The 27,792-nt window shown below is 50.0% G+C and overlaps 1 protein-coding gene across 1 annotated transcript; it reads right to left on the bottom strand.

Annotated features, from left to right (window-relative positions):
- psmc4 (proteasome 26S subunit, ATPase 4) lies at positions 1-26,602 on the bottom strand. Its single transcript, XM_072468893.1, has 11 exons — positions 26,497-26,602; positions 25,853-25,951; positions 24,382-24,568; positions 22,077-22,223; positions 21,219-21,328; positions 20,544-20,637; positions 18,635-18,802; positions 17,792-17,868; positions 9,495-9,663; positions 440-495; positions 1-239 (listed from the first exon to the last, which is right to left on the bottom strand). Exons 1-11 carry the CDS (start codon positions 26,530-26,532, stop codon positions 126-128), a joined length of 1,257 nt encoding a protein of 418 aa, XP_072324994.1. The 5' UTR covers positions 26,533-26,602; the 3' UTR covers positions 1-125.
- Between the last annotated feature and the right edge of the window lie 1,190 nt (positions 26,603-27,792).

Genomic DNA, 27,792 nt, shown 5'->3' with positions numbered 1-27,792 from the left:
CTCAAAAGTAAACTTTATTGGAAATGCGCCATCTACATCTCTGCATTTCTCTAACATATTAAGATTTGGATGGTGGAAGAAAGCAAACATACACACACACACTGACATTTCCATCCTCTCCGTATTCACTTGTAGAATTCATGTTCCTGTTCATCTTTCTTGATGACTGTTTTGTAAGCCTTCTCAAAGTCCTTCGCCAGCACGATGTAGCGGTTTTCTCTCACAGCCAGCATACCAGCCTGTACCGGGGGTGGAAAGAGGAGGCAGAGTGAAAATAAAGAAACATCACTCAAGAGAGAGAGCAAAACAGGAGGAGGCCATTTGGCTCTTTCAACCTTCCCTCTCATGTTCTTATGTCAGAGGGGCAGTACTGAGGGAGTGCTGCACTGTTGAAGGGCCAGCACAGCACAAAGGGAGTGCTGCACTGTTGCATACTCACCTCCTGGCAGATGGAATTGATGTCAGCTCCGGAAATCTTGTCCGGCCGAGCGATATCTGCCGAATCCCGTCAAGGAAGTGGGAAACCCAGATTTGCTCAGAACCCCACCTCCCCGATGGACATTGGGCGACTTTGGGATGCCACTTTGTCAGTGGGTTGATAGTGGGTTCAGGTCCCACTCAAGGGACCTGCGGAGACAAATGGAGCCTAAAAGGGCAGCACGGTAGCATTTTGGGTAGCACAATTGCTTCACAGCTCCAGGGTCCCAGGTTCGATTCTGGCTTGGGTCACTGTCTGTGCGGAGTCTGTACATCCTCCCCGTGTGTGCGTGGGTTTCCTCCGGGTGCTCCGGTTTCCTCCCACAGTCCAAAGATGTGCAGGTTAGGTGGATTGGCGATGATAAATTGCCTTTAGTGTCCAAAATTGCCCTTAGTGTTGGGTGGGGTTACTGGGTTATGGGGATAGGGTGGAGGTGTTGACCTTGGGTAGGGTGCTCTTTCCAAGAGCCGGTGCAGACTCGATGGGCCGAATGGCCTCCTACTACACTGTAAATTCTGTGATAAAACATAAGCACATTAGATAGGGAATGCTGCACTGTCAGAGGGTCAGTTCTGAGGGAGCGACACACTGTCGGAGGGTCAGTACTGAAGGAGTGCCGCACTGTCAGACGGTCACTACTGAGGGAGAGCTGTACTGTCAGAGGATCAGTACTGAGGGAGCGACGCACTGTCGGAGGGTCAGTACTGAGGGAGTGCCGCACTGTCAGACGGTCACTACTGAGGGAGTGCTGCACTGTCAGAGGGTCAGTACTGAGGGAGCGACACACTGTCGGAGGGTCAGTACTGAGGGAGCGACGCACTGTCGGAGGGTCAGTACTGAAGAAGTGCCACACTGTCAGACGGTCACTACTGAGGGAGAGCTATACTGTCAGAGGGTCAGTACTGAGGAAGCGACGCACTGTCGGAGGGTCAGTACTGAGGGAATGCTGCACTGTCAGGTTTGGGGTTGGTGGAGTGGGCAGAGGATATATAGATACATAATATATTAGATGTGCAGGTTAAGTGGATAGGCCACACTAAATTGCCCCTTACTTGGAAAAAAAATAATTGGGTACTCTAAATTTATGTTTTAAAAACATATATACATATATCCATCAGTGACTTGGTCATTACCACACTGTTTTTGCGATCTCGCTTTGCGCAAATTGGCTGCTGCGTTTCCTACATTTGAACACTGACCTCATTTGAAAGGAAAGGTCCTTAATCAGCCGTAGATGTCTTCGGGACGTCCCGAGGTGCGGAAAATTGCGAGGGGACCGAAAGACCCGTTACCATGCACTGCCCCCGCCCACTTCCTCTGCCTTGCAACCCCAATACCACTTCTCCAGGGGAAAAACTAGGGGACAGTGAGTCTTGGAGACCTGGGTTCGAAGCCCCGCCAAGGCAGATGGTGAAATCTGAACTCAAATAAAATTTAAACAGTCTGACAAACAGCGACCGCGAAGCGACGATAAAACCCGTCCGCTTGCTGTCGCGCCTGCAAGAGAGGAAATCTAACCCGGCCTGCCCAAATGTGACTCCAGATCCCCTTCGCAGCGACGTGGTTGGCTTTCAACTGCCCCAACACGGACAATGGGCAATGCCCACAGCCCGTAAATTAATAAACTTCCTAATGCGAGAGCATGGCCTGACCTGGGATTTGTGTTGGCTGAAAAACATTCTACCCATCCTCACATCACTTTTACTTCCTTTGACCATTACTGTGAACCGGTGTCCATTCGTCCATTAAGGTGAGTTCTCCCAGTGAGCCAGAGAAGACAGAGCCAGGAGTGAGACACAGCAAAGAGTGAGTTTGGGAATTTGAATCGAGGTGGGAATTCGAAGCTGGGTGGGGAGGAAGTGTTTTTTATCCCTGGTAAGTGACTGGTAAGTAGTGTTTCTGTTTTTCTGTTTCTTTCATTGGTATATTTATTTATTTTTTTCTTCATTGTTTATTTATTTATTTAAATTTTTTTGGGGGGGGGGAATTGAAATTGTTGAAGTTAACCGAAGGTTTAAGACATGGCAGGAGATCTCAGACCCGTGTCATGCTCCTCGTGTGCGATGTGGGAGCTCAGGGACACGTCCACTGTCCCTGGCTCCTTTATGTGCATGAAGTGTGTCCAGTTGCAGCTCCTGTTAGACCGCTTGACGGCTCTGGAGCTGCGGATGGACTCACTTTGGAGCGTCCGCGATGCTGAGGACGTCGTGGATAGCACGTTTAGCGAGTTGGTCACACCGCAGGTGAAAGGTACTGAGGGAGATAGTAAATGGGTGACCAAAAGACAGAGCAAGAGTAGGAAGGCAGTGCAGGTGTCCTCTGCGGTCATCTCCCTGCAAAACAGATATACCGCTTTGGATACTGTTGAGGGAGATGGCTCACCAGGGGAAGGCGGCAGCAGCCAGGTTCATGGCACCGTGGCTGGCTCTGCTGCGCAGCTGGGCAGGAAGAAGAATGGCAGGGCTACAGTGATAGGGGACTCAATAGTAAGGGGAATAGACAGGCGGTTCTGCGGACGAAATGGAGACTCCAGGATGGCATGTTGCCTCCCTGGTGCAAGGGTCAAGGATGTCTCGGAGCGGCTGCAGGACATTCTGTGTGGGGGGGGGGGGGGGGGGGGGGGGTGAACAGCCAGCTGTCGTGGTGCACATAGGCACCAACGATATAGGTAAAAAACAGGACGAGGTCCTACAAGCTGAATTTAGGGAGCTAGGAGTTAAACTAAAAAGTAGGACCTCAAAGGTAGTAATCTCAGGATTGCTACCAGTGCCACGAGCTAGTCAGAGTAGGAATGTCAGGATAGAGAGGATGAATACGTGGCTCGAGAGATGGTGCAAGAGGGAGGGATTCAAATTCCTGGGACATTGGAACCGATTCTGGGGGAGGTGGGACCAGTACAAACCGGACGGTCTGCACCTGGGCAGGACTGGAACCGATGTCCTAGGGGGGGTGTTTGCTAGAGCTGTTGGGGAGAGTTTAAACTAATGTGGCAGGGGGATGGGAACCGATGCAGGAAGTTGGAAGGTAGTAAAACAGGGACAGAAATAAAAGGCAGTAAGGGGGAAAGTGTAAGGCAGAGAAGCCATAGTCAAAAATCAAAAAGGGCGACAGTACAAGGTACAGTGACTGAGGGGAGCTCAGTGAATAGGACCAGGAATACTAAAAGGAATAAAACGGGAAGTGAAAACATTAATGGTAAGCGATGCGGCAGGTTGTTACAGGAAGATGTGGGTTCGACGACAAGGAAAATTAGGAGAAAGGTTAAGAGGAAATATAACTTAGGAGAGGTTACTGATCGAGGTGTTAAGATTCAGAACAGAGGTAAAAAAGCCAACATAAGTGTACTTTACCTGAATGCTCGTAGTATTCGGAATAAGGTAAATGAGTTGATGGCGCAAATCATCGTGAATGACTATGATTTAGTGGCCATTACTGAAACATGGTTAAAGGATGGTCACGACTGGGAGTTAAATATCCGAGGGTATCAAACTTTTCGGAAGGACAGAGTGGTTGGTAAGGGAGGTGGTGTAGCTCTGTTATTTAAGGATGACATCTGGGCAACAGTAAGGGATGACATCGGTGCTATGGAGGATAAGGTTGAATCCATTTGGGTGGAAATCAGGAATAGTATGGCGAAAAAGTCACTGATAGGAGTAATCTATAGGCCACCAAATAGTAACATTATGGTGGGGCAGGCAATAAACAAGGAAATAACAGATGCATGTAGAAATGGTACAGCAGTTATCATGGGGGATTTTAATCTACATGTTGATTGGTTTAACCAGGTCGGTCAAGGCAGCCTTGAGGAGGAGTTTATAGAATGTATCCGCGATAGTTTCCTCGAACAGTATGTAATGGAACCTACGAGGGAACAAGCGGTCCTAGATCTGGTCCTGTGTAATGAGACAGGATTGATTCAAGATCTCATAGTTAGGGATCCTCTCGGAAGGAGCGATCATAATATGGTGGAATTTAAAATACAGATGGAGGGTGAGAAGGTAAAATCAAGCACTCGTGTTTTGTGCTTAAACAAAGGAGATTACAATGGGATGAGAGAAGAACTAGCTAAGGTAGACTGGGAGCAAAGACTTTATGGTGAAACAGTTGAGGAACAGTGAAGAACCTTCCAAGTGATTTTTCACAGTGCCCAGCAAAGGTTTATACCAACAAAAAGGAAGGACGGTAAAAAGAGGGAAAATCGACCGTGGATATCTAAGGAAATAAGGGAGAGTATCAAATTGAAGGAAAAAACATACAAAGTAGCAAAGATCAGTGGGAGACTAGAGGACTGGGAAATCTTTAGGGGGCAACAGAAAGCTACTAAAAAAGCTATAAAGAAGAGTAAGATAGATTATGAGAGTAAACTTGCTCAGAATATAAAAACAGATAGTAAAAGTTTCTACAAATACATAAAACAAAAAAGAGTGGCTAAGGTAAATATTGGTCCTTTAGAGGATGAGAAGGGAGATTTAATAATGGGGGATGAGGAAATGGCTGAGGAACTGAACAGGTTTTTTGGGTCGGTCTTCACAGTGGAAGACACAAATAACATGCCAGTGACTGATGGAAATGAGACTATGACAGGTGAGGACCTTGAGAGGATTGATATCACCAAGGAGGTAGTGATGGGCAAGCTAATGGGGCTAAAGGTAGACAAGTCTCCTGGCCCTGATGGAATGCATCCCAGAGTGCTAAAAGAGATGGCTAGGGAAATTGCAAATGCACTAGTGATAATTTACCAAAATTCACTAGACTCTGGGGTGGTCCCGGCGGATTGGAAATTAGCAAACGTGACACCACTGTTTAAAAAGGAGGTAGGCAGAAAGTGGGTAATTATAGGCCAGTGAGCTTAACTTCGGTAGTAGGGAAGATGCTGGAATCTATCATCAAGAAATAGCGAGGCATCTGGATGGAAATTGTCCCATTGGACAGACGCAGCATGGGTTCATAAAGGGCAGGTCGTGCCTAACTAATTTAGTGGAATTTTTTGAGGACATTAACAGTGCGGTAGATAACGGGGAGCCAATGGATGTGGTATATCTGGATTTCCAGAAAGCCTTTGACAAGGTGCCACACAAAAGGTTGTTGCATAAGATAAAGATGCATGGCATTAAGGGGAAAGTAGGAGCATGGATAGAGGATTGGTTAATTAATAGAAAGCAAAGAGTGGGGATTAATGGGTGTTTCTCTGGTTGGCAATCAGTAGCTAGTGGTGTCCCTCAGGGATCAGTGTTGGGCCAACAACTGTTCACAATTTACATAGATGATTTGGAGTTGGGGACCAAGGGCAATGTGTCCAAGTTTGCAGACGACACTAAGATAAGTGGTAAAGCAAAAAGTGCAGAGGATACTGGAAGTCTGCAGAGGGATTTGGACAGGCTAAGTGAATGGCTAGGGTCTGGCAGATGGAATACAATGTTGACAAATGTGAGGTTATCCATTTGGTAAGAATAACGGCAAAACGGATTATTATTTAAATGATAAAAAATTAAAACATGCTGCTGTGCAGAGAGATCTGGGTGTGCTAGTGCATGAGTCGCAGAAAGTTGGTTTTCAGGTGCAACAGGTGATTAAGAAGGCAAATGGAATTTTGTCCTTCATTGCTAGAGGGATGGAGTTTAAGACTAGGGAGGTTATGCTGCAATTGTATAAGGTGTTAGTGAGGCCACACCTGGAGTATAGTGTTCAGTTTTGGTCTCCTTACTTGAGAAAGGACGTACTGGCACTGGAGGGTGTGCAGAGGAGATTCACTAGGTTAATCCCAGAGCTGAAGGGGTTGGATTACAAGGAGAGGCTGAGTAGACTGGGACTGTACTTGTTGGAATTTAGAAGGATGAGGGGGGATCTTATAGAAACATATAAGATTATGAAGGGAATAGATAGGATAGATGCGGGCAGGTTGTTTCCACTGGCGGGTGAAAGCAGAGCTAGGGGGCATAGCCTCAAAATAAGGGGAAGTAGATTTAGGACTGAGTTTAGGAGGAACTTCTTCACCCAAAGGGTTGTGAATCTATGGAATTCCTTGCCCAGTGAAGCAGTAGAGGCTCCTTCATTAAATGTTTTTAAGATAAAGATAGATAGTTTTTTGAAGAATAAAGGGATTAAAGGTTATGGTGTTCGGGCCGGAAAGTGGAGCTGAGTCCACAAAAGATCAGCCATGATCTCATTGAATGGCGGAGCAGGCTCGAGGGGCCAGATGGCCTACTCCTAGTTCTTCTGTATATGATGAATTAGACCGTATGACCATAGGTAGAAGCTGAAGGAGCTTCGGGTCTCCTCCATTCAACGAGATCACGACTGATCTTTTATTCATTTGTTCATGGAATATGGGGGTGGTTGGCTGGGCCCAGCATTTATTGCCCATCCCGGAGGGTCATTTAAGAGTCAACCACATTGCTATGGATCTGGAATCACATGTAGGTCAGACCGGGTAAGGACGACAGGTTCCCTTCCCTAAAGAGGACATTAGTGAAGCAGATGTGTCTTTACAACAATCGGCAATGTTTTCGTGGTCATCTTTAGACTTTTAATTCAACTTTTTAAAAATTGAATTTAAATTGCACCATCTGCCCTGATGGGATTCGAACCCTGGTCTCTGGATTACTGATCCAGCGACATTACCACGACACTACCTCTGATATGATAATCCTCAGCTCGACTTTCCTGCCTTATCCCCGTCACCCCCAAATCCCTCACTGATTAAAAATCTGTCTATCTCACCCTTGGACATACTTAACAACCCAGCCTCTACAGCTCTCTGCGTTATGAATTCCACAGGTTTACTACCCTCAGAGAAGATATTCCCCATCTGTTTCAAATGGACGACTCCCTTTGAGATTATGCCCTCTGGTCCGAGACTCTCCCACAAGAGGAAAACAACCTCTCAGCATTTACCCTGTCAAGCTCCCTGAGAATACTTATGTCTCAATAACGTCACCTCTTATTCTTCTAATCTCCAGTGAGTACAGACCTAACCCATTCAACCACTCCTCATACGAAAATCCCTCCGTACCAGGGTTCGCCCCAGTGAACCTTCTCTGGACTGCCTCCAATACCAGTACATCTTTCCTTAGATAAGGAGACCAAAACTGTTCAGTGTTTCAAGTGTGGTTTAACTAGTGACTTGTGAACGGGTAAGTAGGAGCATCATGGGTTTTGTGTGGGCGAATAAGACCCCGAGGGTGAAGAGCGTGTTTCTGGAGCGTAGCAGGGACAGGGGGGGGGCTGGTGCTGCCGAATTTGTGCGGCTATTATTGGGCAGCCAATGTGGCGATGATCCGTAAGTGGGTAATGGAGGGAGAGGGGGCGGTGTGGAAGAGGTTAGAGAAGGCGTCCTGTGTGGGCACGAGCCGGAGGGCGCTGGCAACGGCACCGCTGCCGCTCTCGCCGACAAGGTACACGGGTCCGGTGGTGGCGGCGACTTTGACGATCTGGGGGCAGTGGAGGCGACACAGGGGCGAGGTGGGAGCCTCAGTTTGGTCCCCGATTCGGGAGAATCATCGGTTCGTCCCGGGAAGGATGGATGGGGGGTTTCGGAGCTGGCATCGGGCAGGGATTAGAGGAATGGGGGAACCTGTTCATCGATGGGACGTTTGCGAGTCTAGGGGCGCTGGAGGAGAAGTTTGGGCTACCCTCGGGAAACGCTTTCAGGTACATGCAACTGAGGGCGTTTGTGAGGCGGCAGGTGAGGGAATTCCTGCTGCTCCTGGCACAGGGGATTCAGGACAGGGTGATTTCGGGTGTATGGGTTGGAGAAGGCAAAGTTTCAGCGATTTACCAGGAGCTGAAGGAAGAGGATGAGGCCTCGGTGGAGGAGTTAAAGGGCAAGTGGGAGGAGGAGCTTGGGGAGGAGATAGAGGAGGGTCTGTGGGCTGATGCCCTGAGAAGGGTTAATTCTTCCTCCTCTTGTGCCAGGCTCAGCCTAATAGAGTTCAAAGTTACTCACAGAGCGCATATGACAGGGGCGAGGTTGAGTAGGTTCTTTGGGGTGGAGGACAGGTGTGGGAGGTGCTCGGGAAGCCCGGCAAATCATTTCCATATGTTCTGGTCGTGCCCGGCACTGGATGGGTTTTGCGAGGACTATGTCCAAGGTGGTGAAAGCCCGGGTCAAGCCGGGCTGGGGGGGGGTTGGCATTATTTGGGGTAACGGACGAGCCGGGAGTGCAGGAGGCGAAAGAGGCCGGTATTCTGGCCTTTGGTTCCCTGGTAGCCCGGTGGAGGATTTTGCTATTATGGAAAGATGCAAAGCCCCCTAGTGTGGAAGCTTGGATCAATGACATGGCAGGGTTCATCAAGCTGGAGAGGATAAAGTTTGCCTTGCGAGGGTCTGTGCAGGGGTTCCTCAGGCGGTGGCAACCGTTCCTAGACTATCTCGCGGAGCGTTAGGAGGTCAGCAGCAGCCCAGGGGTGGGGAGGGGTTCTTTTGGGGGGGGGGCGTTTGGGTGGGTCAGGGTGGGCTTCCCTATTGGTGCTTTTAAATGTCAAATGGGGGGTTATTGTATATGGGGGAAATCCAATGTATAATTTTTGTATTGCTGTGTTTTTGTTTCTTTCTTTTTGTTGGTGGGGGGGGGGGGGGTTGTTGAAAATCTGTTGAAAAATTTGAATAAATATATATTTGTGCCTGGTGTAGTTTTCGCTAGATTTCCTATTTTTATACTCCATTCTTTAAATTAAAGGCTCACATTCCATTTGCCTTCCCTATTACCTGCATATCTTGCATGCTAGCTTTTTGTGATTTATGCATGAGGACCCCCAAATCCCTGTGAGCTGTAACTTTCTGCAGTCTCTCTCTATTTGGGGCGGGACGGTGGCGGTGACCGGGGCGGCAGTGGCCGGCGCGGTGGCAGGGGCAGCAGCAGTGGTCGGCGCGGCGGCAGGCGTGGTGGCAGCGGCGGCCCCAGCACTCCCAGCTAGTCCAACAGCAGAGGGCAGGGTGATTACAGGACACCCCTACCTCGCGCCAGCAACCGTGCAACCCCCCACCCACCTCCCCGAGCTGTGCAGAAAAGGATACAATCCTCGAGGTCCACTTCTTCCGACAGGTTCATCTTGCCAGTGATGGTGGTGAAGATCAGTCGCTTCTGGCGCCTGTCCGGGAGCGGGAACTCGATCTTACGATCGAGGCGTCCGGGTCGGAGCAGGGCCGGGTCCAAAGTGTCCGCTCGGTTCGTCGCCATGATCACCTGCGGAGAGAGAGAGACAGGGAGAGTAGGGTGGCTGTTCAACAACTGTCAGCAAGGCCAGACACAACGGAGTGTAGCGATTTCAGAGGGCCAGTACTGAGGGAGTGCTGCACTGTCAGAGGGCCAGTACTGAGGGAGTGCTGCACTGTCAGAGGGCCAGTACTGAGGGAGTGCTGCACTGTCAGAGGGCCAGTACTGAGGGAGTGCTGCACTGTCAGAGGGCCAGTACTGAGGGAGTGCTGCACTGTCAGAGGGCCAGTACTGAGGGAGTGCTGCACTGTCAAAGGGTCAGTACTGAGGGAGTGCTGCACTGTCAGAGGGCCAGTACTGAGGGAGTGCTGCACTGTCAAAGGGCCAGTACTGAGGGAGTGCTGCACTGTCAGAGGGTCAGTACTGAGAGAGTGCTGCACTATCGGTCTGCCTTCTTTTAGACATTAAACAGAGGCTCCGGTGACCAATATCTAGCCCTTGCCCAATGTCTAAACATTATTTTTTTAATATAATTTTATTTTTTCCAATTAAGAGGCAATTTAGCATGGCCAATCCACCTTCCCTGCACATCTTTGGGTTGTGGGGGCAAAACCCACGCAAACACGGGGAGAATGTATGTCAAAACATTATTAAAATAAATTTAAAGTACCCAATACATTTTTTTTCCAATTAAAGGGGCAATTTAGCAAGGCCAATCCACCTAACCTGCACATCTGTGGGTTGTGGGGGTGAAACCCATGCAGACACTGGCCTTTATCCAATGTCACTGAAAACCGGTGATCTGGGGCATGGAGGTCTGTGGGTCCTTGCTGTGCGGAGATTGGGATCTGCTAAAGAAATGTCCCTAATGCCCTCCTGCAACCCCCCCTTCCCCCCACAGAGTCTGGAACTGGGGGGAGGGGCACCACAGTACTGGATGAGGCGTCAGCCATTTTGGCTAAGCTGAGGGGCAATGGCCAGGGAGAGCTGGCTCGAGGGGCCAATTGGCCTCGTCCAGCTCTCGCTCCTTGCTGATTTATTACAATCACTTACGTGAATATCAAAACATTCTTTTCCTCAAAACACTCCAAGTAAAACAGAGGCAACAGCGCCACCAACCGAGGGAAAGCTGACAACGCCGTTTACTGACCATGCCAACATTACCAAAGTGAAAGTTTTGGAACGCTCACGAATCAATAATCTGTGCAACGTTTAACGCAGAATATGGGAATGACTCACTCGCTGTAACCTCCTCAAACTAAAACAACCCTCCCTTTCTCTGGAACCTTCTCCAGGCACAATAACCCTCACTATCGCTGCAAATGCTTCCAGCCCCTAGAACCCACCCTATCTCTTTAACCTTCTCCAGCCCCTGTAGCCCTCCCTCCTGTCTGTAATCTGCTCCAGCCCCTACAATCCTCGCTATCTTTGGAACTTCCTCCAGCGCCGACAACACTCCCCATCTCTGAAATCTTCTCCAGCCCCTACAACTTACTCTAACACAGTAACGTCCTCCATCATCAACACCCGTCCCTATCTCTGGAACCTCCTCCAGCCCTTACAATCAGCCTATCTCTGGAACCTCCCCCCCCTGCTACAACCCTGCACAACACTAACTGTACCCAGCCCCAACAAACCTCCCTATCTCTGTAACCTCCTCCAGCCCCAACAACCCTCCCTACCTCCGTAACCTCCTCCAGCCCTCCCTAAATCTGCAACCTCCACCATCCCTATCTCTTTAACCTCCTCCAAGCCCTAGAACCTTGCCCATCGCTGTAACCTCCTCCAGCCCCTACAACACTCCCTATCTCAGTAGCCTTCTCCAGCCCCTACAAACCCCCATCTCTTTAACCACCTCAAGAAACTACAACCTCTATAACTTCCACAAGCCCCTACAACCCTCAATATCTCTGTAACCTCCTCCAGCCCCTACACTTCCTATCTCAGTAACCGTCTCCAGCCACTAGAACGCTCCCCATCTCTGTAACCTCCACCAGCCCCTGGTATCAGTAATCTGCTTCAGCCCCTATAACCCTCACTTATCTTTGAAACCTGCACCAGCCCCGACAACCCTCCCTATCACCTCCTCCAGCCCCTACAATCCTCCCTAACTCTGTAACCTCCTCCACCCCCTTAAACCCAATCTCTTTATTTATTTTTCTGAGTATCCAATTCTTTTTTTTCCTATTTAGCGTGGCTAATCCAGCTAGCCTGCCCATCTTTGGGTTGTGGGGGTGAGACCCATGAAAACATGGGGAGAATATGCCAACTCCACACTGATAATGACCCGGAGCCGGGATCGAATCTGTGTCCGCAGGGCCGCGAGGCAGCAGTGCTAACCACTGCACCACTGTGCTGCCCAACCCTATCTCTTTAACCTCCTCCAGCCGCTACAACCCTCTCCCATCTAACTTGCTCAAATCCCGACGACCCTTCCTATCTCTGTAACCTCCCAGAGACCTACAACCCTCATCAACTCTGTAAGCTTACCCAGCCCCAACAACCCTCTCTATCTCTGTAACCTCCTCCAGCCACTACAATCCTCCCTTATCTCTGTAACCTCATCCAGCCCCTAATCTGCAGGGATATCCAGAGAGTATCCTGGGACGGTAAGTGATATAAAGACCTACCACAGGTATCTGCAGCAATAAGTGAAGGTAAAAGTTTAATACATTTTCTTAAATAATTTAATTGGTGATAGAAATGTCGGTCAGTGGGGTTAAATGCTGCACTTGTGAGATGTGGGAGCTACGTGACCCTTCCAGCGTGCCGGACGACTACATCTGCAGGAGGTGCACCCAATTACAGCTCCTCACAGACTGCATGGTTCGGTTGGAGCAGCAGTTGATGCACTTAGGAGCATGAAGGTGGCAGAAAGCATCATAGACAGGGGTATTAGTGATGTGGTGACACACAAGGGGCAGGCATATAGATGGGTGACCGCGAGAAGGGGCAGGCAGTCAGTGCAGGAATCCCCCGTGATCGTCCACCTCTCTGACAAGTATACAGTTTTGGATACTGTTGGGGGGGGGGGGGGGGGGGGGGTGGCCTATCAGGGGAAAACAACAGCAGCAGCCAGAACAGTGGCACCATGGCTGGCTCTGTTGTAAAGAAGGGAGGGACAAAGAGCATTAGAGCAATAGAGACTCCAGGATGTTATGTTGCCTCCCTGGTGCCAGGGTCCAGGATGTCTCTGAACAGGCAGAAAGCATTCTGAAGGGAGAGGGTGAACAGCCAGAGGTCATGGTACACATAGATACTAACGGCATAGATAAGAAGAGTGACGAGGTCCTGCAGCAGCAGTTTAGGGAGTTAGGTAGAAAGTATAACAGCAGGACATCTAGGGTTGTAATCTCAGGATTATTCCATGTGCCAGTGAGGCTAGAAATAGGAGGATAGTACAGCTCATCACGTGGCTAAACAGCTGGTGTAGGAGGGAGGGTTTCAGATATCTGGACCATTGGGATCTCTTCCGGGGCAGGTGGGACCTATACAAGAAGGATGGGTTGAATCTAAACTGCAGGGGCATAAATATCCTGGCCGGGAGATTTGCTAGTGTCACATGGGAGGATTTAAACTAGTTTGGCAGGGGGGTGGGAATAAAAGCAAAGGTGAATTAACTGAACAGGAACTGGAGAAGAGGGTCAGTAAGACTCAGAGAAAGAGCAGGCAGGGTGTGGTTGCTGATCAAAGAGGATCGGGGGAACTGAGGTGCATTTGTTTCAATGCGAGAAGTCTAACAGGTAAGGCCGGTGAATTTAAGAGCTTGGACTAGTCCTTGGAACTATGATGTTGTTGCCATTACAGAGGCTTGGTTAAGGGAAGGACAGGGTTGACAGCTTGATGCTCTAGGGTACAGATGTTTCAGACGGGATAGAGGGGGATGTAAAAGGGGTGGGGCAGTTGCACTACTTGTTAAGGAGAATATCACAGCTGTACAGCGGGAGGTCACCTCGGAGGGCTCATACAAGCTCAGGAATAGGAAGGGTGTAGTCACAATGTTGGGAGTTTATTATAGGCCTCCCAACAGCCAGCGGGAGATAGAGGAGCAGATATGTAGGCAGATTTTTGCAAGGTGTAAAAGTAACAGGGTTGTTGTGGTGGGTGATTTTGACTTTCCCTATATTGACTGGGACTCAAGTGCTGGGGGCGTGGATGAAGCAGAGTTTATAAGCAGCATCCGTGAAGGCTTCTTGAAACAGTATGTATTTCGTCCAACTAGGGAAGGGGCCATACTGGACGGCATGGTAGCAGAGTGGTTAGCACTGTTGCTTCACAGCTCCTGGGTCCCAGGTTTGATTCCCAGCTTGGGTCACTGGCTGTGTGGAGTCTGCATGTTCTCCCTGTGTCTGCGTGGGTTTCCTCCGGGTGCTCTGGTTTCCTCCCACAGTCCAAAGACGTGGATTGGCCATGCTAAATTGCCTTTGGTGTCCAAAAAAAAAAAAGATTAGGTGGGGTTACTGGGTTACGGGAATAAGGTGGAGGTGTGGGCTGAAGTACGGTGATCTTTCCAAGGGCCATGCAGACTCGATGGGCCGGATGGTCTCCTTCTACACTATAAATTTTATGATTCTATAGTATTGGGGAATGAGCCCAGCCAGGTGGTCGACGTTTCAGTAGGGGAGCAGTTCGGGGACAGTGACCACAATTCAGTAAGCTTTAAAGTACTGATGGATAAAGATAAGTGTAGTCCTCAGATGAAGGTGCTAAATTGGAGGAAGGCTAAAAACAACAATATTAGGCAGGAACTGAAGAATGTTGATGGGGGCAGATGTTTGAGGGCAAATCAACATCTGGCACGTGGGAGGCTTTCAAGTGTAAGTTGGTAAGAATTCAGGACCGGCACGGCGCGTTCCTGTAAGGATGAAGTATAGGTATGGCAAGTTTTGGGATCCTTGGATAACGAGAGATATTGTAAGCCTAGTCAAAAAAAAAAGCATTTGTCAAGGCGAGGAGGGTGGGAACACACAAAGCTAGTGTGGAATACAAGGAAAGTAGGAAGAAACTTAAAAAAGGAGTCAGGAGAGTTAAAAGAGGTCACAAAAAGTCATCGACCAGCAGGATTAAGGAATAACCAAAGGCTTTTTATACTTATATAAAGAGCAAGAGGGTAGCCAAGGAGAGGGTTGGCCCACTCAAGGACAGGGGAGAGAATTTATGTGGAGCAGGAGGAAACGGGCAAGGTATTAAATGAGTACTTTGCATCAGTATTCACCAAAGCGAAGGACTTGGAGGATGATGAGACTGGGGAAGGTGTGTCGATAGTTGGGGAATGTCGAGATTAAAAAGGAGGTATTGGGGGGTCTTGAAAAACATTAAGGTAGACAAGTCCCCAGAGCCTAATGGGATATGCCCCAGAATAGTGAGGGGGGCAAAGGAGGATATTGATGAGGCCTTCACAGTGTAATCTTTGTATCCTCGTTGGCTACAGTGGAGGTCCCTCGGTTTGGAGAATAGCTAATTTTGTTCCTTTGTTCAAGAAGGATAATCCAGGTAATCCAGTGCTAGGGAAATAATTGGAGAGGATTCTTTGAGTCAGGATTTACTCCCAATAAATGAACATATTAGCGAGAGGCAATATGATTTTGTGAGGGGAGGTCATGTCTCACTAACTTGATCAAGTTTTTTGAGGAAGTGATGAAGTTGATCGATGAGGGTAGGCAGGGGATGCTGTCATGGATTTCAGTAAGGTCTTTGACAAGGTCCTTCATGGCAGACTGGTACAAAAGGTGAAGTTGCATGGGATCAGAGGTGAGCTGGCAAGATGGATACAGAACTGGCTCAGTCACAGAAGGCAACTGGCGTGTTTCTGAATGGAGGACTGTGACTAGCGGCGTTCTCGGGTTCAGTGCTGGGACCTTTGCAGTTTGTAGTATATATAAATGATTTGGTGGAAAAATGTAACTGGTTTGATTAGTAAGTTTGCAGATGACCCAAAGGTTGATGGAATTGTGGATAGCGATGAGGATCGTCAGACGATATAGATCGGTTGGAGACTTGGGTGGAGAGATGGCAGATGGAGTTTAATCAGGACAAATGTGAGGTAATACATTTTGGAAGGTCTAATACAGATAGGAAATATACAGTAAACGGCAGAGCCCTTAAGAATATTCATAGGCAGAGGGAACTGGGTGTACAGGTACACAGGTCACTGAAAGTGGCAACACAGGTGGAGAAGGTAGTCAAGAAGGCATAAGGCATGCTTGCTTTCATCGACCAGGGCATTGAGTTTAAAAATTGGCAAGTCATGCTGCAGCTTTATAGAACCTTAGTTAGGCCACACTTGGAATGCAGTGTGCAATTCTGGTCGCCACACTACCAGAAGGATGTGGAGGCTTTGGAGTGGGTACAGAAAAGATTTATCAGTATGTTCCCTTGAATGGAAGGCATTAGCTATGAGGAGAGGTTGGAGAAACTTGGTTTGTTCTCATTGGAATGACGGAGTTTAAAGGGTGACCTTATAGACGTCTACAAGATTATGAGGGGCGTGGCAGTCAGAAGTATTTTCCCAGGGTGGAAGAGTCAGGTCCTAGGGGGTATTGGTGTGAGGGGCTTTGAAGGAGATATAAAAGATAAGTTTTTTTTCTAAAACACAGAGGGTGGTGGGAGCCTGGAAGCCGCTGCTGGGGGAGGTAGTGGAAGCAGATACGATAGTGACATTTAAGGGGCGTCTTGACAAATACATGAATAGGGTGGGGATGGAGGGATCTGGTCTCCGGTAGGGGACTTTAGTTCAGACGGGCAGCATGGCCGGTGCAGGCTTGGAGGGCCAAATGGTCTGTTGCTCTGCTATAATTGTCTTTGTTCTTAACCCTCCTCATCTCCGTACCCTACTCCAGCTCCTATAATCCTCCCTATGCCTCTAACCTCCTTCAGCCCCAACACCCTATCTCTTTATTTTTCTTACAAATTTAGAGTGGCCAATTAATTTTTTTCCAATTAAAGGGCAATTTAGTGTGGCCAATCTGGCTCGCTTGCACATCTTTGGGTTATGGTGAGGAGACCCATGCAAACATGGGGAGAATGCGCAAACTCCAAATGGACAGGGACCCGGGGCCGGGATCAAACCTGAGTCTTCCATGCCATGAGGCAGCATTGCTAACCACTGCCCCACTATTCTGCCCAACCCCTTTTCTTGAACTTCCTCCAGCCCCAATAGCTCTCTCCATTTAACCTCCAGCTCCTACAACATTGCCCATCTCTGTAACCTCCCCCAGACCTACAACCCTCCCCAACTCGAAGCTTACCCAGTCCCAACAACCCTCCCCATCTTTGTAACCCTGTCCTGCCCCTACAAACCTCCAGATCTCTTCAACCTCTCCAGCCCCGACAACCCTCCCTATCTCTTTAACCTCCACCAGCCCCCACAACCCTCCCTATCTATTTAACCTCCACCAGCCTCAAGAACCCTCCCTATATCTCACTAACCTTCTCTGGTCCCTAGAACCCTCCCTATCTCTCTAACTTCCTCCAGCCCCGACAACCCTCCCTCCTATCTGTAATCTGCTCCAGCCCTACAACCCTCCCTATCACTTCCTGCAGCCCCTACAATTCTCCCAAACTTTGTAACCTCCTCCAAACTCTACAACCCTCCCCATCTCTGTAACCACCTCCAGCCTCAACAACCTTCCCTATCCCTGCAACCTCCCCCAGCCATACAAACCTCCCTATAATTGTCACCTACCCCAGCCTCGACAAACATGCCCCTCTCTGTAATCTTCTCCAGCCTCCACACCCCACTATCTCTGTAACAGGGGCTGGTTTAGCACAGGGCTAAATCGCTGGCTTTGAAAGCAGACCAAGGCAGGCCAGCAGCACGGTTCAATTCCCGTACCAGCCTCTCCGAACAGGCGCTGGAATGTGGCGACTAGGGGCTTTTCACAATAACTTCATTTGAAGCCTACTTGTGACAATAAGCGATTTTCATTTCATTTTTCACTTCCTCCTTCCCCAACGTTTCCCATCTCTGCAATTTCCTCCAGCCACTACAATCCTCCCTATCTCTCAAACTTCTTCCAGACCCTCCCTATTTCTGTGACATACTCCAGATTGTGCAGGAGCTGCCCCGCATCACACCTAACCCGTAAAACTGTGTCACAACGTATGGTAGAAACTTTGCCCTGTGAATCTTCACCCCACATCCTGTTCGCTGCTGTACCTTGACATTGACGTTCTGGTCGAAGCCATCCATCTGGTTAAGGAGTTCCAGCAGGATTCTCTGCACCTCTCTGTCCGCTGAAACACACAACAGCTCATAGCAAGACCCACCAGGACAAGAAAAACCAAATAAACAGCTTCTAATTTCAGATTCAACACAACGTGCATTCACGCTGCACCTTCAACGGCCTCAACAGTCTGGGCTGCTTAACCCAAAACACATTACCTGGGGCGAGAGGAGGGAGCAGGGAGCGGATGGGAACTGGGGGAGGGAGGGGGAGAGGCAGGGATGAGAGGGAGTAGAGGGGCAGGAGCAGGAGCCTGGGTCGGGAACAAGGGGGTCGGAGTGGGTGTGAAGGGGAGGGTGAGACAGAGGCATGGGGCGGACTGGATGGGGTGCGGGCCAGATATGGAACGGGGGGGGGGCAGATGGGGAGGGATGGAGGAAGAGAGACGGAGAGCTTTAGGATTTCCAGAGCTCGGGGCCGCCAATGTTGGAGCGATTGGAATCGAGGGATGCTCCAGAGGTTGGACTTGGAGGAGCCCCGAGATCTCGGAGGGTTGTAGGGGCTTATGCAGGTTCCAGAGATTGGAGGAGGGGGGAGAGGGGCAAGAGTTCCAAGGGGGCTGGAGGAGGTTGCAGAGATAGCGAGGGTTGAGGGGGCTGGAGGAGGGTAGAGAGATAGGGAGGATTCTAAGGGCTGGAGGAGGTTACAGAGATAGGGAGGGGGACGAGGGATTCAAGTCTAAATTTTCTCTGGTATCAATGGACTAAGGCGGGTATCCGACCCTGTGCAACTGCATGTCAGTAGGCTGCCAAGGTGGAGATGAGAGTGTGCCCTACCCCCTGTCTGGGCATCAAAGCGCTTGGTTGCGATGGCGTCAATCTCATCGATGAAGATGATCGCTGGAGCATTCTCCTTCGCCAGTCTGAAGACATCCCTAACCATTCGAGGACCCTCCCCCAGGTACTTCTGTACAAACTCCGATCCGACCACACGGATAAAAGCCGCTGTGAAAGTGGGAGAAAAGCAACAGGAAATAAATCACACCGTGTCATTGGCGCCTCCTCGTGCCTGTTGCTCAGGAACAGGAGGCCACACAGACCCTCTGTTCATCCGCTTCAGCAGATCACACCTGATCTGTATTTTCACCCCATTTGGTCTTTGGCTCCCTACCCTTAATCCCCTCACCCGACAAAAATCACCCTTCCCAGGCTCAACAGCTTATTTTGGGGAGAGAACATTTTCAGGTAGCCACTGCCCTGTTGTGGAGGAAGTGTTTCCTGAAATATACCCTGAACATTCTGGTTCCCATGTGAAAGCTCTTCCCTTGCCCCTTTCCTGTTCCGGACCCCCCAGTCCCACCAGAGGAAACAGTTTCTATCGACTCTATTGAATCCTTTAATCATCTCCTACCCCTCAATCAGATCCCCCTCTTCATCTCTCAGACCGGGGGGAACACAAGCCCCAAATGTGCGACTTCCCTCGGAATTTAACCCTTCCAGCACCGGGAACATTCTGATGAATCTGAGCTGCCCAACCCCTGCCCCTCAAGGACAATATCTTCCCCACAGCTACAAGACTCCTCAACGACACCCCCTCGGACTGATCTGTTCCCTGTAAGAACACTATTCACGACAACCTATGCTGCTCTTGCTCATGTATTTGCTTTGTTTGGCCTCTTGTTCCGCACTGTAACCAATCACTGTTTGTCAATGTACCATTTGTCAATGTTCTCTGTCGATTATTCTTTTGTCTACTATGCACGTACTGTGTACGTTCCCTCGGCCGCAGAAAAATACTTTTCACTGTACTTCGGTACATGTGACAATAAATCAAATCAATCGATCAATATTGTCTTTGTGACGATTGGAAGACTTTAGGAATATTGGGTTTGGCGTATGCAACAATATAAGGGTTAAAAGTCTGGGATTAGATGGTGTTTGACTGCAGTGGACATCTTTTTTTCAAAAATAATTGTATTTTGCAGGGCCTGGGTGCTTTTAGCAGACAGAAGGTGAAATTGACAAAGGAATCTGTTTTTCAGGCTGAGCTAATGAACTGTGGTTTGACTGGGAAAGTCTCTGGGGAGTTCAGGTGCTTTGCAACCTGCAGAGATAATTTGTTTTTCAGCTTGTGGAGATGAGGTCATTGCTGGGTGGAGCCAGGGAATACAAAGACATTTTGAAAAGCTTCAGAGACGCAGTTTTTGGAGAGAGGAGTTGAATTCTGACCTGCCTGATGCGGAGACCACAATTCTCCCACGGTAATATAGATTGCGAGCTGTATGTTTGCTTTCTTGTTGTTTAATGGGAAATGTAGTAATGTTTAAGCTGTAATGTGTAGGCTGTTCTTTTTGGGTGTGAAGTTAAAGAAGTTAACTTGTATCCATAATAAAGTTTTGTTCTGAAAATACCACATTGGTATTTCTTAATGCAAACAATCCTGGAGGGAATCAGTTTATAAATGAATTAAAATATTGGGCTTTCGGTCCAGTATCTCAGCCAGTCTGGTCTGGGATCATAATACCTTCCTGCGAAGATGTGCAGAGTAGGTGGATTGGCCACACTAAATTGCCCCTCAATTGGAAAAAAAGAATTGGATACTCTAAATTAAAAAATATATCTTCCTGTGGAGGGGTGGTTTTCTGGGACTTTCCTCGCGTCAACCAAGAGACTCCTGGAAGCGCATCAGGGGTGCAGGGAGATGTGGTGCCCAGTCCGGTTGGTGGCGGGAGAGTCACCGCAGTACCTGTCGTATGGTGAGCGACGGCTTTGGCCAGCATAGTCTTCCCACATCCAGGTGGTCCGTACATCAGCACACCTCGCGGAGGATCGATGCCAATCTGAAAACCACAAAAACACGGCTCAGCTCATGTGCCAGTTTGGCCCGACCCCGCTTGGGGCAGAGGGACCCTGAACGATAAAGAATCGAAGCAGCCATTTACCAGGGTTTCCCAGGAGTCAGGACAGGGGGAGCGGGTACAATTTCACCTCAGCTACCAGCCCCCTAAACAAACAGAGCAGGGGGTGGCGGGCACCAGGGGTACCGAGGCGGGGAGCGGGCGCACCGAGGGGGGGAGCGGGCGCACCGAGGCGGGGAGCGGGCGCACCGAGGCGGGGAGCGGGCGCACCGGACTGAAGTTTTGTAGTGGGTCACGGTTGTGATTTTGGAAACCCAGCAGAGTGTACACACAGCAAGATCCCAGAACGGGTCGCGGGATAAACTGGCCCTGGGAAGCAGGCAGAATGCCAACCCTGCCCCTCCTTCCTGCTGCTACAGGGACAAGGGGGCGAGGAACGTTAACTGCTCACATTAGGCAGTGGCGACCTGGATGTGGAGTGGCAATGGATCACCGCGGATCGCGGAGGGGCATGATTACTGGAGACGGTCCCCGAATCATAGTGCTTGCCTCTTAGCACATACCTGCTTGTAGAGTTCAAAGTGAGTGAGGGGCAGCTCCACCGCCTCCCTCACCTCCTGCTTCTGAATATCCATCCCTCCAATGTCAGAGTACAGAACGTCGGGTTTCTGATCTGTGAGCGAAAGGCAATCACTGAATCTCCTGTGGTGGCTCTTTAACCGATTTGTCCAACTGGTTCCCCCTGCTCTTCCCCCACCATATCCTTGCAAATTATGTTGTATTTCTCCAATTGCCCCTTCTGAAGTTCCTGTTGAATCTGCTTCCACCGCCCTTTCAGGCAGCACCTTCCAGATCACAATAACTCGCTTGTGAGAAACAAAAACTCAAGTCCCACATTTTCCCCACTTCCCGCGGGAGCAAGCCCCACATTCTCCCCACAGGAGAGGGTCCTACATTCTCCCTACTCCGGTGCAGCAAGTCCCACATTCTCCCCATTTCCTGCGGGAGCAAGTGCTACATTCTCCCCACTTCCTGCGGGAGCAAGTCCTACATTCTCCCCACTTCCTGCGGGAGCAAGTCCCACATTCTCCCCACTCCCTGTGGGGGGCGAGCGAGTCCCACAGTCGCTTCACTTCCCGCGGGGGGAGCGAGTCCACACTCTCCCCAAAACATTTCTCCTGAATTTCCCATTGGATTTATTAGTGACTGTCACATATCGATGCCCGCAAGCTCTGGTCTCCCCACACCCCCAAAGCAAGTCAAAACATCTTATCGATGTCTATTGAAATCCTTCTCGAATTTTAATGCCCTCGATCAGGTCACCCCCCTCTCGGCCTTTGTTTCTTTAAAGTATTCCCCCCTCCGCCAACATCTTGGTCCATCTCTCTGGCGCTCGCTCCGCTAGCTCCCTGAGCCCATACCTGATGTCAGCATCATGATACTGCTGTCAGCCTCCGGGGGAAGGACATCAACCAGGGCATTGCTGTGTTTGTGGAGCGCAACCGAAGCATTGGGTTTCAGCAGCTCTCGATCGATGGTGCTCAGAATTCTCACATAGTAATTGGAACCTGTGAAAAGAGCAAGGGAAAGGAGAGAGAGAGAGCGAGAGGAAGGAGAGAGAGAGAGAGAGCGCGAGAGGAAGGAGAGAGCGAGAGGAGAGAACGAGAGGAAGGAGAGAGAGAGCGAGAGGAAGGAGCGAGAGGAAGGAGAGAGAGAGCGAGAGGATGGAGAGAGAGGAAGGAGGGTTAAACGCTGCCTCAAAAACACCTACGAGTCAGAATAATTGAGTGTTTCCCCCTTTCAACTCGATCTCCGATCAACACTGTGTCCTTGAACTCTCCCTCCATATCCTGACTCATCCAAATCTATCGCGAGCATACTCACTGACTGGGCTCTCTCAGATCCGGACAATGTTTCTGGAACCACCACCTCCCTCTCTACCGCAAGCCCAGGGGAATATCCTTCTCCCCACACTGCTAGCAGGGGGCAATCTGCTGTCCTTACCCCAGTCTTATCTACACGCGACTCCAGACCCACAACAATGCGAGGTCTACCCCTTCAAGGGCCAATTAGAGATGCACAATAGATTTTGGCCCAGCCTCGAACAAATAAATCATAGAACTTACAGTGAAGGAGGTCATTCGGCCCATCGAGTCTGCACCGGCCCTTGGAAAGAGCACCCCACTTAAGTCCACGCATCCACCCTATCCCCATAACCCAGTACTCCACCAAACTCTTTTTTTTGAACACTAAGGGCAATTTAGCATGGCCAATCCACCTAACCTGCACACCTTTAGACTGTGAGGGGAAACCGGAGCACCCAGAGGAAGCCCACGCAGACACGGGGGGAACGTGCAGACTCCGCACGGACAGTGACCCAGGGCAGGAATTGAACCTGGGACCCTGGAGCTGTGAAGCAACCGTAATACCACTGAGCTACTGGTTAAGTAAGTGGGTAGACTAATTGCTGGATGGGAACATGCAAGGAAGTTGTCCCCTTCGACAGAACATAGTGAAAAGCAGTAAATTATTAAAACAGAGAGCGAGGCCGCAGATTGCGGCAATACAGAGGAAACTGGATGTCCTCGTAAATGAGCATCATATATGAAACTCAACAAAAAATAAATCAGCATTTGGGAAGAATTGTTGGCAGCAGAGTGACACAATGGTGAGCACTACTGCCTCTCAGAGTCCGGGACCCGGGTTCAATTCCGGCCTCAGGTGACTGTCTGTGTGAAGATTGCACTTTCTCCCGTGTCTGCTTGGGTTTCCTCCGGGTGCTCTGGATTCCTCCAACAGTCCAAAGGTGTACACTTTAGGTGGATTGGCCATACTAAAATTACCCCTTAGTGTTCAAAGATGTACAGGTTAGGTGGGGTTACAGCTATAGGCTGGGGGAGCGGGCCTAGGTAGGGTGCTCCTTCGGAGGGTCAGTGCAGACTCAATGGGGCGAATGGCATCCTTCTGTACCGTAGTGATTAAAAAAAAAAAATACATTTCGAGTACCCAATTATTTTTTTTCCAAATTAAGGGGGAATTTAGCATGGCTAATCCACCTAACCTGCACATCTCTGGTTTGTGGGGCGAGACCCATGCAGACACGGGAGAATGTGCAAACTCCACACAGACAGTGACCAGAGCCGGGATCGAACCTGGGTCCTCAGTGCCGGAGGCAACATTGCTAACCACTGTGCTGCCACGGTGCCCATACCGTAGTGATTCTACAGGACATTGGCCTTTATTGCAAAGCTGGAATGGAGTATAAAAGCTGGCATGTCTTGCTTCAATTTAAGCTCAGAAGAACAAGAAGTGATCTTATTCAGGCAGATCAGATTCTGAGGAGGGGCTTTGACGGGATGGTTACTGAGAGGATCATTCCCCCTCGTGGCTGTGTGTGCGTGTGTGTGTGGGGGGGGGGGGGGGGGGGGGGAAATCAGAGTAAGGAATCTCTGCCCCCAGAGGGTGATTGGTCTGTGGAACACCTGTAACCTGTTTAATATAAGGTTACAACCAGACAATCTTGTGATCAATGACTTTGCCTACGTGACCTGCAATATTACTTGATCGATTTCTCAGTTGGATAGAGTCAGCTCCGGAGACCTTGCCCTGAGGTTGTGCTCTCCCAATCCATGGGCTAATAAACAGTCGTTCTGCGCCCAAGTCGCCCCAGGTTATTTTAGATCATAGAAAAAACACTCCAGCACTACACAGCACAATGGGTCTCACCGGTGGTCGAGCCAACGATGGCGGTGTTCTGATCGACAGCCTCAAGGAACTGCCCGATGACCAGAGGGATGCTCTGTATGCGCTTCACCTCCTCCTGCGCATGGAGAAACTCCTTCTTCAAATTCTTCTGTTCATCCTTGATGTACTCCTCCTGGACCTCCAGGAACTCCAGCTCCTGCTGCAGCTTCTGTGGGAGATGGAAGTGAGAAGAGAAAGAGACACGAGGAAGGAGAACAATTATAGAACTATAACCGCACTACAGGCACCGGGTTATCACGGCTCCTTCGGCAATGCCTTTCAAACCCACAATCACTCCCATCTAGAAGTACAAAGCAGCAGATACCTGGAAACCCTAACAGCTGGATGTTCCCCTCAAGGCACCCACCATCTGGACTTGGAAATATATCACAATTCCTTCTCTGTCGCTGGGACACCATCCGGGAATTCATTCCCAAATAGCACAGTAGATGTATCTACACCACACAGGACTGCAGTGGTTCAAGGCGATGGTTCAGCAACACCATCTAGACCTGCAATTAGGGGTTGGCAATAAATGCTGGTCCCAGCCAGTGATGCCCACATGCGGTGAACTGTTCAAATTTACTCCCAGACATCCCAGGAACGAACAGAAAACAGTACAGAGGTGTACTGCACTTTCAGAGGGTCAACGCCGAGGAGCACTGCACTTTCAGAGGGTCAGCACCGAGGAGTACTGCACTTTTGGAGGGTCAGCACCGAGGAGTACTGCACTTTCGGAGGGTCAGCACCGAGGGAGTGCAGCACTGTCGGAGGGTCAGCACCGAGGAGTACTGCACTTTCAGAGGGTCAGCACCGAGGGAGTACAGCACTGTCGGAGGGTCAGCACCGAGGAGTACTGCACTTTCGGAGGGTCAGCACCGAGGGAGTGCAGCACTGTAGGAGGGTCAGTACCGAGGGAGTGCTGCACTGTCGGAGGGTCAGTACCGAGGGAGTGCAGCACTGTCGGAGGGTCAGCACCGAGGAGTACTGCACTTTCGGAGGGTCAGCACCGAGGGAGTGCAGCACTGTAGGAGGGTCAGTACCGAGGGGGTGCTGCAATGTCGGAGGCTCAGTGCCGAGGGAGTGCTGCACTGCGGGAGGGTCAGTGCCAAGGGAGTGCTGCACTGCCAGTGGGTCAGTACTGAGGCAATGCTGCACTGCCGGTCGGTCAGGACTGAAGGAGTGCTGCACTGCAGGTGGGTCTGCACTGTCGGAGGGTCAGTACTGAAGGAGTGCTGCACTGAGTTGAACGAAGAGTGAGGGGGGAAATGGGGTGTTCTCCCCGGTCTCCTGAGACCAATATCTCTCACCCAACATTGCTAGAAACAGATGATGTGGGTCACCACCAGGTGGCTGTTTGTGGATTCTTGCAGTGTGTAAATTGGCAGCGGAGTTTCTGACATCGGCCGAACACCAAGCTCAGTTCAGGACAGACTCGGACAGGTGTCCTCACCTTGTAACGACTGTAGAGATCCTCTAAATCCTCAGGCTCGGGGGCGAGAAAGGAGAGGCCAGTGTGGGGCCTGGACGAGACGAGGGAAGGAATATCCTCCTGGAGATGCGACAGCAACAATTTCAAAATTCACACAACACACAGGACAGAGAAACCCTAGCACAGGATCCCAGAGAGTAGATTCCATCACAACCAACATCTCCATTATCCTTAACCTCCTCCAGCCCTAAAATCCCCCCCCCCCCCCCCCCCCAGAACCTTCTCCAGCCCCTTACAACCCTCCGTGTCACCTCCTACAGCCCCATACAACCCTCCATATCCCTCAACCCTCCACCAGCCCTTACAATCTTCCCCATCTCTGTAACCCCCTCCAGCCCCCACAACCCTCTGTATCTCTGTAACCTCGTCCAGCACCTACAACCCTCCCTCTCTGTAACCCCCTCCCGCTCCACCTCGCTATGTCAGGAACCTCCTCCACTCCGACAACCCTCCCCATCTCTCTGTGACTTGCAGTTTTTCTCTGTGTTGTATTTCTCCCCCTCCAGTCTAAATTCTCTTTGTGTATATACGAGTGGGTGGGTAACCGCTTCCCCCCCCTCATCCATCAATCCACCCCCCCCTCCCCCCTTGTCTGTCTCTCCCACCTGCACTTTCTCCAGCATCACTCCCAATTCCTCCATTGCTGCTGCTGGCCTCCCTGCCTCCCAACAAAACGTCACTTCCTGGCCAGACTGGGCATGCTGGGATGTTTTCATGTGCAGCATGTCAATCAGCGCCAGGATCCGCCCACATCATCCTCACGCCAGAGGAAGCCAGCCGCACACATCTTCGGGATCTGTAGTTCCCTCATCCGTCTGCCACCACATTGACATTGAACACGAACCGTTCTCGGAATAAAAGCCTGATTTCGGCTTCTCTTCCACACCAGAGTAGCTTCTTTGTTCGTTCCACCAAGTGCTCTTTTAATTTTAACTGAAAACATGCCCCCTCATGGGCATTTCCGTTTCAGACTGGAAGCCGGCTGCGCTGCACGCCGGGATATGTAGTCCATTTGTCAAACGATACCAACCCCGCCCTCTCCAACGTCACTTCGCGACGGCGCAGAAACGCGCTCCTTATGGGAGTGGGAGTTGTAGTTCCTTTTGACTGGGAACATGTCACAGAGCGAGAATCCAGAGATAGCGCCCTGGAATCCAGAGTTCATGTTACGGATTCCAGAATTAATGGCCCGGGATCCAGAGTTGGTGTCCAGGGATTATATAAATGATTTAGATATGAATGTAGGAGGGTTGATCAGTAAGTTTGTGGGGTGGTAAATAGTGAGGATAGCCTTAGATTACAGAAGGATATAGAAGGGCTGGTCAGATGGACTGATCAGTGGCAAATGCAATTCAATCCAGATAGGTGTGAGGCGATGCAGCGGGGCAGGACAAACGTAGCAAGGAAATACATGATAAATGGGAGGACCTGGGAAGTACTGAGGATCGAGGGACCTTGGTGTGCATTTATACTGGTCCCTTAAGGTAGCAGAGCAGGTGGTACAGTGGTTAAAAAGGCTTATGGTACACTTGTCTTTATTAGCCGAGATGTAGAGTTTAAGAGAAGGGAGATTATGCTGTAACTGTATATAATGTTGGTTAGGCCACAGCCAGAGTATTGCGTGCAATTCTGAGACCCACATTATCGGAGGGATGTGATAGCACGGGAACGGGCACAGAGATTTACCGGAATGTTGTGGATAGTGACAGTTATGAAGAGAGATTGGATAGGCTGGATTGTTTTCCTTTGAACAGAGGGGACAGAGTTTTTGGGGGGACGGGGACATGATTGATGTGTATAAAATTATGAGGGGCATAGATAAGAGTACACAGGAACAGACTTTTCCCCTTGGTGGAGAGATCAATGACTTGGGGACATAGATTTAAGGTAAGGAGCAGGAT

The sequence above is a fragment of the Scyliorhinus torazame genome, chromosome 12, assembly GCF_047496885.1.
Source record: "Scyliorhinus torazame isolate Kashiwa2021f chromosome 12, sScyTor2.1, whole genome shotgun sequence".
Classification (NCBI taxonomy): domain Eukaryota; kingdom Metazoa; phylum Chordata; class Chondrichthyes; order Carcharhiniformes; family Scyliorhinidae; genus Scyliorhinus; species Scyliorhinus torazame.
The sequence above is the reverse complement of the archived record's forward strand: the minus strand, read 5'-3'. Positions and strand labels throughout refer to the sequence as shown.

Bases quoted from the DNA above. Each gene is read 5' to 3' on its own strand.
- psmc4 (XM_072468893.1), bottom strand. From the start codon at position 26,532: ATGGAGGAATTGGGAGTGATGCTGGAGAAAGTGCAG. The intron at 22,224-24,381 runs GTGAGACCCATT...CTCTTTTCACAG, and splicing joins CATCGTTGGCTCGACCACCG to GTTCCAATTACTATGTGAGA. The intron at 240-439 runs GTGAGTATGCAA...CCCCCGGTACAG, and splicing joins TCAATTCCATCTGCCAGGAG to GCTGGTATGCTGGCTGTGAG.